Source organism: Dipodomys merriami, unplaced genomic scaffold, assembly GCF_024711535.1.
Source record: "Dipodomys merriami isolate MVZ:Mamm:240054 unplaced genomic scaffold, mDipMer1.0.p SCAF_35, whole genome shotgun sequence".
NCBI lineage: Eukaryota > Metazoa > Chordata > Mammalia > Rodentia > Heteromyidae > Dipodomys > Dipodomys merriami.
Genome location: NW_027205048.1, coordinates 8,568,364 through 8,583,796, shown reverse-complemented (window position 1 = coordinate 8,583,796; position 15,433 = coordinate 8,568,364). Strand labels below are relative to the sequence as shown.

The window sequence follows — 15,433 nt, the reverse complement described above, 5'->3', positions numbered from 1 at the left end:
CTCTCTGGGAATGGAAGTTCCATGAGGGTAGAAATTTTTCATCTGTTTTGTTCATGGGTGTCTCTCAAACACCTGGGACATTTCCTGCCAGGTGGCCAGCTGACAATAAATGAATAGATGAGCACATTTTCACTGCCAGTAACATGGTGGATAATGAGACTGTTCAGCTAGCCAACATTCTCTCAGCATTCATCAGTCATACACAAGCACAAATTAGGAGAGATATTTGTTAATTTTTATTTATTTGTTTTTTTAGTACTGAGGTTTGAACTCAAGGCCTCATGCTTGCTAAGTATATATGTATTCAATCCCATTTTCCACTAGTTGCTTCTGAGATAAGAGTATTGCTTCCTGCCAGGCATGTGTCTGGACTATAATCCCCCTATTTTAGGCTTCCTGATGTTGCTGAGATGCAAGGATACAATGCTATATCTAGCTTCCTGCCATCAAGATGGAGTCTGGTGGATTTTTCTGCTTGGGCTGGCCTATAAGTGTGATCCTCCTGAACACAGTCTCCCTCATAGCTTAGGATGACAGGCATATACCTCTGCACCCACCTATGACATGAAATAGGGTCTCTCACATATTTCTGTGTGGGCTAACCACAGTTTTACCAGTCTCCACTAGGATTACAAGGGCATGATTTTGTAAACAGCCGTCATTTACATGTAGCTCAGTCTTGTCTATCTTCTTTACTTTTGTACCTACTCGAGACAGTTAATAGAGCTCTGAGGGAAAAAACCTAGGTATAACACAAGATTCAGTAATGTCCACTGAACTGGTTCAGATAGGCTCAAAAGATGGCTAACCTACCAGAAAGGTTGTAAATGTGAACATAGAATAATGTTTCTTCATGATGTCTTAATCATAAATAACTTTCCAAGCTATCCCTTGACAATTCTTTTCCTTTCAATAAACTTCTGAAATTAACCTGTGCAATCCATATACTTGAGTAATTATTGTCCATAAACTATACATTCAGAAATATATTAATGCATTTTCTAGGGAACTTAAGAGAAAAAGGACATTTTTAATAATTAAAAGGATTAAAAAAATAATGTCACCTGCATAAGCAAAGCAAGTTTCTTTCCCTACCTTTTCTTCTCTCTCTTTCCTTCCCTCCCTCTTTCCCTTCTCCTTTCCTCTCTTTCTTCCCCCTCCTCCCTCTCCCTTAACACAAAAGAAAAGATAATCAGGGCTTGGGGAAGTATAAGTCACTGTTCTACTTTAATAATAGCCTTAAAAATACTTGCATCCTGTTACTTATAATGTCTCAAATCATAGTGAATTTGAATCTTGTTAATTCTGATTGGCAGTAGTTTATACAAGAATTGTGGTTATAATCTCCTTTTGTGCTGAGAAAGATAAAGAGTGAGCCAAAGCAAATAGACTGTGTGATCCTGCATTTTGCTTTTGTGCTCTTTCCTGTTGATCTGTGTTGTTCTGCTAATATTAAAGTGCAGTAAGAGTCCTTGAATCAGGATAATCAATGGGTAGGATGATCAATACAAAAAAGTGAAAATTTTACATTGTAGAATTGTTAAAGAAAACAATCATACTACTTTCAAATAGCTGTAGTGCCCCCAAAGTAGACTAACCAAGTATTGCATAGGATCAGATACAAGAATGGTTTGTATCTTAATTTATGAAAGCCCCCAGGCAGAGGGGGGGGGTTAATAACTAAATTTAGTCACTCCTCCTGTAGGTCAAGATAGAGCAATTTATAGAACTTTTAAGAGCAACAAATGCTAGCCCTTTGAATAGAGACCAGTCATTGAAGGCAGTGGACATTATTGCATATATAAGCTGTCTTTGAATTTATTTCTGATATTCCTGTCCTACAACCCCAGTAGTGGCTTGCCAAACCTGCCCCTTTCCACAACTGCATGAGTGGGAAGAGCATCTGGTTATTTTCAAGACTTGAGCTTTACAGTTAGATTGCCTAGGGATTCAGGACTTGGATCTATTTATTGTTTTCATGACTCCTCCAAGTTGTTTAATCTATGAGCTAGTTTTCTCAAACACAAATAGAGTATAGCAATACCTACTACCTTATAGGATTATCACCTAAATTAAGTAACATTTATAAAGTATTGTAATAAATTATTACCTTATGTTCAAACTATATTGCTGAGAGAACACTCAAAGACCAAAGTTGAGGTGAAATCCAAGATTAATTCAACCAAGTCTTTTGTCTGTTTTGTTTTCTCTTTGTTGTGTTTCTTATCTGAAATGGAGGCAAATAGATAAGGCACTCTCCTCAGTCTCTTTCGGCCCCAATAATTCCCAACAAATAAGATCACTTGGTAAAAATGTTCACAGGATAAAGAAAAGGAGGTTAAGTACATGTTTTCAACCTATAATATGTCTTTCAGTACTTCATAGATGTATCATAAAACAAACCCAGAAATGTAACATGATGATTTTTTTTAATACATTGAAATTTCTATGTTCCCATGAAGAGGGTTTGTCATTCTGAGTAGTACTCTCAGGGCTTGTGTCAGCTCTGTCACTCTTCTATGAGAAATAGTGGGTCACAGAGGAAGTAAACATGCCATCTTTTCTGTTCATTTCTGGGGAAGATAAAGAGGATGAAAAGGTAAGACTGCTTTCAAGCCAGTCTGCTGGTTCTGTAAGAGACTTGGTATTAGAGCTCATTTGCATCAGCAAATGATGTGACTCATTTTAATTACAGTCTATATGTCCAACATGTTTTCAAGTGGCTTTGGCTTTTTAAAAGTGGCTTCGATTTTTGGAAATAACTGTCAGTTTGCCACCTTTGGGGTATGTGCAATTCTTATGGTGCCATAGATACTTGATAGGCTCCAACCACATGTCCAGAAAGAAGACCATGCTGTACAGTCAAGCACCAGCTGGTTGGCCCTGGCCTTTCTTCTTTCACTGTTGTTACGTAGCCTTGTCTACATCTGTCTGTGAAGCAGTTGTGTTGAGCAATAAATAAGGAAGGCCATTACACTTGCCTGTGGGTTCATCCTGTCTTCCATTTTAATCCTAAACGGAGTACCTGAAATACATGAATTCTGTTATCAACAACATGCATACATCTAATCAGTTTTATTCATATTAGTATAGTAAACCAAGAAAACATTATTTTAGAAGAAGCCTACGATATTCCATTTATTATCCCATTTAATATTTTCTCTTAGTCTTTAGCAATCTATAGTCATAATAACCTAATTTACATCTAAGAGGAAATGGACTGAAATTGCAGTAGGCTGAGTAGGTATGTTGACTGCTGTTGGTAAGAGAACCATTTTCCAGTTTTGACAGGGGAGGTCATTTTTTTATAGCTTGTTTCCATGGTATTGTGTTGTTTTTATTACATTTCACTAACATTTATTAAGCAGGTATTTGTGTGTATGTGTGTGTGTGCACACGTGCGTACCACATTTGTGTGAGAGTGTACTTCGTGGTACTAGGGTTGACCTCAGGATGTGGTGCTTGCTAGACAGATGTCCTATCACTTGAACCACAGCCCAACCTTTTGGGGTTTTTGTATTTTGGGGGGGGTGTTTTTTTTTTGGCTGTTGCTGTTTTTTGTTGTTGTAGTTTTTTGCTTTAGTTATTTTTGGGATAAGATCTTTCTTTTTTGCCCAGGAACAGCCTCAAACAACAATCCTGAACCACCATATCCAGCTTGTTCTTTTAAAATGAAATATTGCTAACTTCCTGTCTGGGTTAGCCTATAATCACCCCCTCCTGATCTCTACCTCCCAAGTAGCTGAAATTACAGGTGTGTACCACCACACCTATCTTCTATGATTTTAGTTCTCCAAAATCTATGGATTGAATATTATCCCCTTTTTACAGATGAGAAAATGGAGGCTCACTGACACAAACAACTTTATTCCTTATCATTTTATTCCTGATAGTTGGGGTAGATTTCAGTGGAAACTTTCAGATCTATGTCCACAGCCTAGACTTTTTAAATGATAGCATACTGCACATAGTGTATTGAGAACTTAAGGAAGAGAAGAGAAAAGGGTCACAGGGAGGTAGCAATTCTGTACTTAAGTCACTCCATCAGCCCTGCTCTACACACAGTCTGCACAGCCTCAGGTTGCATCATCTCTCCCCAGGTTGCATCCTCTTCCCAAGAAGGTGTTGTTTTCTTGCCAAGTGGAGAAGATATTACCCAGGAAAACCATGAAAAGGAGAGCCAGTCCAAATGAGCAAACAGTCTTAATAATTGGGAAGAGGTTGTTTTATTGTTTTTCTAATAAAAGGGTATACTTTAGAATAAAATTTGGAAGCTAGCTTATCAGAACATAGCCTAAGCCACTGTAGTCTTCAATATAAGTGTCATTTACACATTTTAAAAAATGTTTTTGGATGCTTCAAACATACTGAACCAGTACTTTATTCCCAGAAGTCAAAACTCTTGAATATCTCACGCTAATGACTGGATTAGAAAGCCCAAAATACATTTAATTATTGGATCCACTTTATGCTGTACCTTTTTTTTTTTTTTTGAGAAAGCTCCATGTTTGGTCAGTTCTTGATTTGAGTCATTTAAATGTGTGCTTCATATCCGATTCTGTGATCAGGAGGGCAAAACAGCGGGGCCATTGGTAAGGAGAACTGCTGAGCAGTTCTGAGAAGGCATCTGCCTCCCAAACCAGACAGAGGCTTTAGTGAGGGTTTCACAGTCTTGCCATCTTGCCTTTTGACTCTGACTCCATCTCATCTGGAAATAGCCCTGCTTATCTGCACTGGGTTTTGTGCATCTATATATTCATTAATTTCATTTGCTGTTAGTTACTTTGGGGAAGGAGTGTATCCTCCAAACAGTTAGAAGCAGCAATGTAGTCACAGAAGACCATTTCTCATTTGATAGCTTACTACCAAAGGAAGAGCACATTTGAAACGGAGCTTGGGCGCTACTGTAATGGTATGGTTTGTGGTGATTTCCTGTCCCTGTCATCCTCTCTCGGTCATTCTTGAAGTCCTTTTAAGCCACAATTGCCAGAGACTCTTCACTAAGTGCTTTTCAAATCCATCATACTTCTCTTCAACCTCATGCCCCCCCAAAATGGCAGGCTTTATCAAACTCTTAAATTTCCTTTTGAATCATCAGACAGGCAGTTAGCTTGCTTTTTTGTTTGAGGGGTCAACACAGGTCACATTCTGCCCTAGAAGAATTTAAAAAACAAAAACCTACATAGCAATTATACGATTTCAGTTTCAATAGAAAAATATCCATTTCCGGTGAAACCATTTTTATTTTAATTTGCATCTAATTTCTAGATCTACAGTATCTCTAAATATATGTGACTTTTGGCCCCGGGGTCATCTTGTTTGGGTCGTTAACTGAAAATACCAAAGGGTAGTTGATAAAAAGAGAAATTTTAGATGTCTCTTGGTTGGTGTGACCAGTCAAACATTTCCATAAAAGGAAAAAAAAAAAAAACCCAACTCTAATTGCCTTCCATGTTTTTAGTGAAAACGGATTGGATTGACTTTTATCATTACTTGACCTCTACCTGATCTCTTTGGTTTTAATTCATTATTAGTGGAAAACTAAAGAAGAAAAATTTTCAACTTTTTCAGTTGGAGCTAGAAAAACCAAGCTTTTGAAGTACGTTAGCTAACAGAAATTACAATTCTAAGCTTACTTGTAGAGGAACTTGGTATAAAATGATTATGCCAAGCATTGGTATCAGCAGGAAATGTATGTGGTTGGCCCTGTAACCATTCCTTAAGAGGTTTGGGAGGACAGCTTTGATCCAATGGAGACCAAGGCAGTTTTCTGTGGTGGGAGGAGTGTATTTTCTTCCTTGGCTCCTACCCCTCCATTCTTCCTCACTTCGTCTGTCACTCTTTCTCTCCTGGGTCGGTCTGTCTGCTCTCCACGGCAGGAAGTGGGGAGGGCAGCACCCTCCCTGTTCTTAGTAAACATTTGTTTGGAAGAAGAGACTACCAGCTAGCACAATGAGTCACACGGATGGTCCAGCTTAATCTGATGCTCTTATACAATTAAAGGATTTACTCTGCTCTCAACTGTAATCTTAGTACTGCTGAATTGTGTGCAGACACTACAGGAAACAGCTCTGTTCGGCAAAGCACCACTACAATGCTTCTCCCTGTGTGCCTGTACATGGACAATTAACTTCTAACAACAAAATTAGCTGAACAACTGGATGCTCTGGAAGTTGAGATCTTTTTAGCTTCATCTTTTCTTCCCCTCCGCCAAGGAGGAGAACTTAAGGATTGCCTCCCAGAAACATCGGCTGCCAGTGTTGTCTTACAGCTGTCTAGGTAGCTGTACAGACAGACAGCAACTTTCTTCTTCCAGACTAATTGCTCAGAGTTATCTTGTACCAAGAGGAAAAGCAACTGCTAAAATGCTGTTGAATAAAGCTTAAAATTACTGTGCATGTGCCACTGAGTAATTCTCCATGCTTCAGAGAATTAATTGTCTCTTTTAACAGGTGCTTGCAGTTGCTAAGCGTCTTTGAGTTTACAAAACTTGGCATAAAATACGTCATTTCTGCAAATTGCTTTTGGAACTTTGTAGGGCTTTTTTCCCCTGTTTTTCAGTTGTCTTTGCAGTTTTTGTATTTTTTTATTTGTGCAGAGTGGAGTGGAGGTTTTTGTTTTATTCAAAAGAAGAAACTCACTAGAAGGTAAAAGCCATTTCACAGATCAGGCTAAAAAGATCAAACTTCTGAAACCTGATAAACACATTTCTACATTTCACTTGAAATTACTTTTATCATGTCAGAAAAAGATATGAAAAATGGCCAGTGAGTTCCTTGTGACTTCCATTTAACTAGTGTTTGATGTACTTAATGCAGTTAATTGAAAAAGAAAAAACCTTAAAATGTATCTTGCCAAATCGCAGCCTGAAAAATGTGAGCATTTTGTACCTGGCAGCCCCTCCCCCCTTTTTTTCTTTAAAAGAACCAGTATTATGTATGGTAACTTTTATTCTCAACATAATTCTTGTAAATATAATAACACCTGGGTTTTTTTTTTTGCTTAGATCTGTATGACATTTTCATGATGTAAAGTTGTACAAAATTACAAAAAGCCAGAAAGTAAGAAAAGTATGAGCTATTTCATACATTATCAGCAGTGTTTTTTGCTGGTGTGGATGTTTTCTTGCTTCAGATTGAGTAAATGTCCCCAGTCTGGCTTACACTAGTGGAATAAAGATGCTTGCACTGGCTTTGGCCTCATAGTATGCACCGTGCACTGTGGGCTGGGATGTTAGCTGTGTCCCCGGCTGCCTGGGCAGCAGTTATAAAACTAAAGGAAATACTGCTGAGCTGGGATGCAAGGTCTTTGCCCAGCCTTTGTTACCTATGATAAAAGAAACTCTGGTTAATCCTGAGAGCTAGAGACCAATGTCAGATTTCCAAATATGGCCATGTTCCCTCTTAATAATGTTAGTTTTTTAATCAAAAAAAAAGCTTTTTCCATCAAGGAAAGCAAACTCATATGAACAAATTAACATATTCCTTGAGTTAAAATGGATTGTTAAGAAAAGTACATGGAGTCTCTACCCACCCCAGCCTCAAAAGCTTTGTTCTAGCTCTGCTTATACTTAAAAAAAGATATAAAATAGCCATGATATAAAAGTCTCAAGTTTATGTTGCAAACTTCGTTTTGTGAAGTTTTGGATGAGTGTGTTCAAAGCTCTGAAAAGCAGAATTTCAGAAAGAAACAATAAATATTATCTCTGCTGAATATCACGTTCCCTTAGCTGTTGTAGGGACTGTGTAAAAAGGTTTGGAGGTGTGGGAGGAAAGGACTTATTTTTATACTGGGGAAAATAGAAAGCTGACTTCCTCTTTGGATATTTCCCAGGAAACTACTTTGTAAAGACAAATTTAAATCTTTCCGTTTTCTGTCCTTGAAGGTGGTAAATACGATTGTGGGGGTTTTTTTTATCCATTTTTATTGTAAATGAAACAGAGTTCAGACCGTCCGGCTGTGCGTCATTTGTTGGACGGCTGCCACAGACTAATGCAGACGTCCCACTGGGAGACCAGAGAAGAGCTGTACTTTGATTCACCAGATTGTGTTAAATAGTCCAGCTGTTGCGATTTGAAAGATAGTTACCTCAGAAGTGAAATAGAAATGAACTTGGCATTTATGCCTCAAACCATTTTTATACTGTTTGGCAATCCGCTTTTCAGAGGTAGCATTTTATAAAATAACTCTCACCGCTTCAAAGTTTCATTCACTGTAATGTTCAAAATGTCCCCCCTTTATATTATCAGTAAAATTAAGCTTGAGTGATATGCAGAATTTGCATGAAATAAGCATGTCCCCCTTCATTTCATGAGCTTTGATTGTATTCAATTGAGCTCAGAACCATGTCGATTAGGGCTCTTTGGAGCATTAGTTAATTTGAATTGCAGCCGAAATGTTAGCTAGAATGTTGTTGAATATAATTGGGATGTGGAAAGTTGATTTTGAAAGGAATTTCATTGAATGCAAACAATGATGTGCTTTTTAAAAATCCGAATGGTGCACTTTAGTCTCTTGTGACATAGTCTGAGAAATCTCCGAATCCCTTTATCAAGTTCTGCAGTGGTGGAACCATTGGCAATTGTTCTCATACTTTCCGGAACCAGTATAGTTGGGAGTCAGCTCTTTCCTTTCGCCCAGCAGGGGGTCCCACCTGCTACAGCCCCACCTTCTGGTTCTCCTGCAGTTGGGGAACAGTAGCTGCTTTCTAAAAGGGCGCCTACATTGTACCTGGGCATTGGGCTCTGAAGAGTAGTGTAGGTTGGCACGTTTTGTCCTAGCATTTTGCTTATTGGTTTCTTTGTCTTGAAATTACCTTTGAGCATATGGTCTAAAATAGCCTGTGAAGAATATATATTTGAGTGGATCATAAATGACTTATCAAGGGAAAAGCTTTGGCTAAGAGATCAGGATTCCACAGTTTGTTCTGTATTTACTGTTTAGGTTTTGTGCTGTCGATCCAGCCATTTCATCTCTCTTGGAGTCTTCTTCTGACCAATGAAGGGGTTAGACCAGTACACATTGGAGATCTCTTCAAGCCTGAGTGTTCTAGAATTCTAGTCTCACTTCTTGCCACTTGTAACATTTCAGTTGTATTTGGCAGATTTTGCTACATGTAGGGGAAGGATTGCCATGACTTTTTATGCAGACTGACTTTTAATTGTGTATCTGTGGTCATCCTCGGGTCTGAGAGTTAGCCGAGGGGGCTCCTGTTGACACGACATGGGCCTGCAAGGGACAGAATAGGTGAATCTGCAACTGAGCAGCTTAATTCAGGAAGACTGTTCTTTGGGCTTTGAGATGATTCCAGGACAGTGTCATCTGACAGTACAGTTTCTGAGTTTTCAGTTCACTCAACCTGTTCATTGCTGTTGTAAAGCGCGGAGAGCACTTCCTGGAGGTGCTTGGACCCTGCCAAACACTGATGAAGACAGCTTTTTCTAGGACACGCTCACCGCCCTTCACCTGCCCACACTCAGGGGCGTGAAACATTCTCCATAGTTGCACCAGTGACCAGGTTGGTATGGCTTGATGGACGTTGCTGACTCCCAATGGCAGAATGAAACAAAGACATCTTTTGCATGCTTTCTGCAGACTGGCTGGCTTACACGGTCAAGGGCTCAAGACTCCAGCTGGTGAAGCTGCCTGAACTTGGCCTGCAGATTTCCACATGGCTTTTCCCAGAAACCTAAGCAAGGCTGCAGCTTCACTTCCTAAAATTCTCTCACATATTTGTTTCCAGTTACCCCCAGGAGAAATTTGCATGTGATATAGAAGGCAGAAGTGAAGTCATCATCCTTTAAAAAAGTCATGAGTGGCAGGGCAGACTTTGTTACAGCTCCTGCACGGCAACCCTGACATGCAGACTGGCCTAATTGGCATGTGGCAGTGGCCGGCCTGCTGTTCTCCAGCTTCTCCCATGTCCTCTAGCTTCTCCCCATCCCAGATCAGGTGCATTTACAGCAATGGGTGGACAGCTCCAGCTGATCTCACAGGTCATATGCATGGTGAGGATTGGTACTTGTGGGGGATAGACAAAGCAGCTCTGGTTTGTCATCAGTCTCTGCCACTTTAAGACCACCTTCCCTTTCAGCTGCAGAACAGTGGTCTTCAGGCCCAGCATCAGGGGCAGGGGCAGCCTGGTCTTACCCTCCAGCACCCAGGGTCCTTTGTTTCTGAGTCTTCTGGCTCTGCTTCTCTGATGACAGACTTTTCAGTTGTTACTAGAGCCACAGAACATGATAGAAGGTACCCCCTGGGGATCCCACACCTCATACCTAACCCCTAGTTCAGTAGCAGATGGCTAAGTGGTTCTTTGGCCAGGGCAGATAGACAATGTGATAATGCTTTCTAGTGAAGACACACTGGCACCATCTTTATTACAGTATAAGCACCCAGGTCTCCTTCCTTTTCTTACCTCAAGGAAGACGGCACACACACACACACACACACACACACACACACACACACACACACACACACACACACACACACACACACACACACACACACACACACACACACACACACACACACACACACACACACACACACACACACACACACACCCATGATGGCCATGTCCACACACACACACACACACACACCCATGGTGGCCATGTCCCCAAGTTGTTAGGACCTGATAGTCTGAAAACAACTTCTAAGCATGTGGACTGAGCTTGTAGCACAGTTCAGAAAGTGAAGTGCTGTGTTTGCATTTAGTGGTTTGGACTTCGCCTGGGTCATACAGGACACTATCTAGGAGTTGACCACTTCCTCTGTGGTTTTGGGTATAAGAGACCTCCAGACATGTTCACACCAAATGCTTTGGCTTCTCCTGTTCATTCTAAGCTATTCTCAGTTTGTTAGTATTTGATCATTGGGCTCTTTTACAAACAGTCCGTGCTCTGTTGGGGATAGCATTGTGAATGAGAAAAGAGTGCTGCCTCGTGGATGCTTGCATGCTGTCAGAAGACAGGAAGCAATTGACAGTGGTAAGCCTAGCAAGAGAAATGAACAAGGTGAAGAAGTTCACAGGCCCATCTAGCCTGCTTAGCAGTCAGGGGTAGTGGAAGCCATTCCTGGGGCGGGGCCAGCCAGCAGCTCAGAAGCGCTATACCCATCAGGAGCAGGAGAGCAAGGTGCTGGTGCCCAGGCAGTCTCGTCTCTGAGGCTTAAAGAAAGCCTGATCCTAGAGCCAGCCAAGAGCCCTGGCTCTGTGCTCAATCTCCGGGTAACAGCAGCCCAGGGCTTTCTCCTTAGTATCTTCTGGCCATAGTTTTTCAGTTACAGGATTTGAACTCAGAGGCTGGTGCTTGCTGGATAGGTTCCTTACCACTTGAGCCATGCCTTTGCCTTCCCTGCCTCCTTTTTTTATTACTTTATTTTTTTGAATAGGATTTCGGGTTTCTGTCTAGGGCTGCCTTTGGACTATAATCCTACCATCACGTCTGGCTTGTTGATTGAGCTGGGATCTTGTGAACTTTCTTCTTGGGCTGGCCTCAAATTAAAATTCTCTTGATCTCTGCCTCCCAAACCACCTCTAAAATTCATTAAGAAAATGTCTCAAGAACCCAGATTGTCCTATTTTTAAAAACCTGATGGTAACTTAGTGCTTGAGCTTATTCCCCGAAATCTGCCACCTCCCGCTTGCTCCCCTCCTTGAGCTCAGGTCTCTGTGGGCACAGCTGGCTGCGGCCCTCACCTGTCCCATCAGTGAGGGGGGAGGGCCATATCCTCTCTCCATGAAGTCTCAGAGCTAAGCTGCAGCCAGCTGCTCTGGAGCAAGAGGAGGGGAAGGGGTTGGACTGGCTCCTTCCAGCTGAGAGGGAGCTGTGGGGTAGGGATCAGGGCGTGGGCAATGATGGGATACACAATGGACCCATGGGCTTTGTACTTCCTGAGAAGAGCAAGCCATTAAGCAGGTAGGTACATTTGGCTTTTAAAACACATCCGTACTTAATCGCTTTAACTTTTCCTGCCTTCTCTCTCTTGGCCTTGCGCTCCTAACATGTAATCTGATAGCTTTATTATTATTATTTTTTTAATGGCTGGCATCTCAAAGACTACTGCATGCATGTTGATTAGACTTAGAATATCGCAGGATTTTTTTTTTCAATTTGGTCTGAATCCAGGAATAGGAAAGACACATGTTTTCTATGTCTGCCTTTTATTTTTCCCATTTAACTTTCTATCCTATAGGCCTCCCAGTAATGGCGGATACAGGAGAAGATGCTTTGGCGGTGAAAAACAAGCTGAACCAGTTGTAGTTTTAGATCCCATTTCTACACGTGAACCCCAAACCAAAGACCAGGTCACTGCAAAAGATCCAACTCAATGTAAGGAAGAGGAAGGCGAAATTGAACCAGAATACAAAGAAGACAGCGTTGAAAAAATGAGAGAGACAGACAGCTCCAACTGCTGATGGGAAACCGGAAGGCTGACCTGTTGGAATCCTTTTTCATAAGCACATGCTTTGTCTTGGTGTGTTGTCTAAGGCTAGAGCCATTCTGTTCTGCTCCCCGTATTTCTGATACACGTTTTTCTGGTATCACTTTTGTAAGTAGCAACTGTACACATAAGTAAGTGATTTAACAACATATACATTCTAAGTAGCTTTGGGTTTGTTTTTTCTTTGTCTTAATAAGATTTTTCCTGATTACTGTATTAAGTACGACTTCTTGCTAAAGGCTAAGATGCAAATGCTGATATCTTTGGAGGAATTGTGCATACCACTTATCAAATGTAATGCTGAAAACTTTTGAGGTGCTTGTGGATCATTGGATAAACAGAACTGACCAACTTAATGTGACTTACAAAGACCCCAGAGCCTGCTGTAGTGGCACATACCTGTAGTCTCAGCACTCAGCAGGTGGAGGTAGTCTCATCATTTGAACTCAAGGGTTAACAGACTAGCCTAAGCAGCACAGTTAGACCCCATCACGATTTTCTTTTTAAACTCTATTCTAAAGAGGCTTCTGTTTGGGGTCTCCTTGTCTTTTGATGGAGAAACTACAGCAGCATGGGACCTGCTGGGGACTGTGGCCGACAGGTTATTTTCTAGGGCAGCCTGGGACGAACTTTGAACTTGGGCTCTGGCATTATCTAGTTGTCCCTTAGTTCAGGGCTAATTACACAGTTTTTTAAAAAAAAGGTGCAATTAATTACTCATGCCTAACACCTGCCAAGGACTTCAGTGGGAATGTTCCGGTGGCCTGAATACAGAATTGAGGTGAAAAGTCCGAAGCTTGAAATTCACAGTAATACCTTGATAAGCCATGTTTTCTGTACTGTGAGTTGTGTTTTCCCATATACTAACCCGGTGTGAGTACCGTATTTTATCACAGTTCTTATGCACAGTGACAAGCACACCTTTTTTTCTGGCTTCACTGCTGTTCTGCATTACCCAGGTTTTTTGTTTTGTTTTGTTTTGCTTTTTTTTCCTTTTTTAAAGAAATTAAGTGGTAGTTAGTTTCTAAAAATACAACGTTTCAGGCTACCACCGCGAATAAATAGAAATGTAATCAGGGATTTTTTTAAAGAAAAAAAAACTTATGCAGCTTTTCAAAGTTGATTGTTTCAAAATTGGTGTTTATTTAAAATAAGTGGTAATGCACTTGAATGCACTTTTTTATGACAATGATTCGGTAATGGTAATTTTACTATTAAAGAAAGTGAAAGGTTTAGTTGTGTTAGCATGACTCAGCATGTAGCTGTCAGGTGTTTTGCACCTAAGGGCAAAAGAAAATGATAGTAATAATTACAGTAGTTGTGTTTTATTGTATTTTTTGCACGTGTGCTGAGCATAGGTTTGACAAGGTGGGGAGACAGGTGAATGGACTGACTGGGTCCATTTCAGTGGGTTCACTCTGCTTGACTATTCCCCATGTTCTTCCAGTGATGGTTTGACGGTTATCTATCGGTTTTCTCGTGGGGAATTAAAAATGTAATGTTTTCCAACCATATGTATGCCTAACTGAATAATTCTGCTATGTGATATGCAAGCTCTAAATGGATGGATCCACAGATGAATTCTGTTATGTTGTACATTGAACTCTTCTCATCACAACACATTAAAAAAAAGAAAGAAAAGAAAAAAAAAAAAGCACTAGTAGTTTCCCACTAAGGTCAATTGTGGTTATTGATTATTATTTAATTTAGTTCTCCAAATGGTCCAGGGATTTTCTCTCCCTTCCTCCCTCCCTCCCCTTTCTCCCTTCCTTCTCCCCTCCCTTTTTTTTCCCCTCACTCCCCCCTTCCTTTCTTTTCTTTTTCTTTTGGCTATGCTAGAAATGGAACAAGAATTCCACCATTGAGTTATAGCTCCAAAACTTAGCCAATCTTGACATGCTTTCTATTGAGTTGGTATTTTTAATGATTGATCCACAAAATGGTTCACTTGGAACAATTTTTTCCCCTTCCTTTCCCCCTCATTCCTCCTTTCCCTCCCTCCCTCCCTCCATCCTTTCCTTTTTCTGGATTTTATATTCTCTGCCACTTGAGCCACACACACCCTAGTCCACCAGTTTTGTTTTTGTGGTCCTCTCTCACCAGTTTTCTGGTACATGTCTTCCATATATTTAGGAACATAAAAATATGCATACCACTATCCATTTTCCATACACACATCAACAGGATGACATGGTTATTAAAACATCTGCGTTTCCAGCAGAAGTTAACCATTAGATTAGATATGATTGCTGGTCCAGGCATCAGTTCACACCTGGTATTTTGAAAATGTTCTGCCTTCTATACTTTTGAACATATATTTCCCTTCTCTATGACTTCAAAGCATCTTAGAAATTGTTTTGTTTTGTTTTCTTATGGTGCTGGGGGTTGAGCCAGGGGCCTGTGCATGCTAGGCAAGTGCTACATCTCTAGTCTTCACAGAGTGTTTTTAGTCACATTGGTTTGAGGGTATTTGGTATACAGTATTTACTCATCTTTTTCTTTGCCTTCTCACCTCAGCTTTGAGGGTTTGCCCCTGCTGCCTAGCTGTTAAAAAAGCAGTTGGGCTAGGATAGGCAGACACAGGGAAACTAGGCCTTGTACATTTAAAGTGAGTTTGCAGCTGTGCACAAAAATTGCGTGTGCATTCTGTTTGCACTACTGTGTACAGCTGTAGCTGGGAGAGAGTGTATGGTTCTGTTTTCTCTAAAAGGGCATGTGTTTATTTTTCCTTCTGCCTTGGAAGCATAACGTAAGTCTCTCTGCTTCACTTTTCTTAGCATTGACATGCTTTTATAGCCACTGTGAGGCAGAGGGGGAGAGGTCCTTTGTGTTGTTGCTAGTAGAGAAAAAGAAAGTGTCTCCTCCCTTCTAGAAGAGTAAGAATTTATTACTCAGCTTGTTGGGAGTCTGACTGGTATGTCACCAAGGCCAGAGGCACCCAGCCTGGGTTGGCCAGAGGGGAAAGGGTGGATGTTTTGGCTCC

At 40.7% G+C, this 15,433-nt stretch overlaps 1 protein-coding gene across 3 annotated transcripts in view; it reads left to right on the top strand.

The window, feature by feature from the left end:
* Positions 1 to 13,964, top strand: part of Shtn1 (shootin 1) — a 99,706-nt gene extending 85,742 nt beyond the window's left edge. Inside the window, exons 15-16 of one of the 3 annotated variants that reach the window (XM_069988105.1) lie at positions 9,380 to 9,517; positions 12,202 to 12,287. In XM_069988105.1, coding sequence (XP_069844206.1) covers positions 9,380 to 9,487 — 108 coding nt within the window. In that variant the 3' untranslated portion in view covers positions 9,488 to 9,517; positions 12,202 to 12,287. Of the gene's footprint in view, positions 1 to 9,379; positions 9,518 to 12,201 lie in introns of all 3 variants that reach the window. The other 2 variants (XM_069988103.1, XM_069988106.1) reach the window with 2 other exon arrangements.
* The last annotated feature ends 1,469 nt before the right edge of the window (positions 13,965 to 15,433 follow it).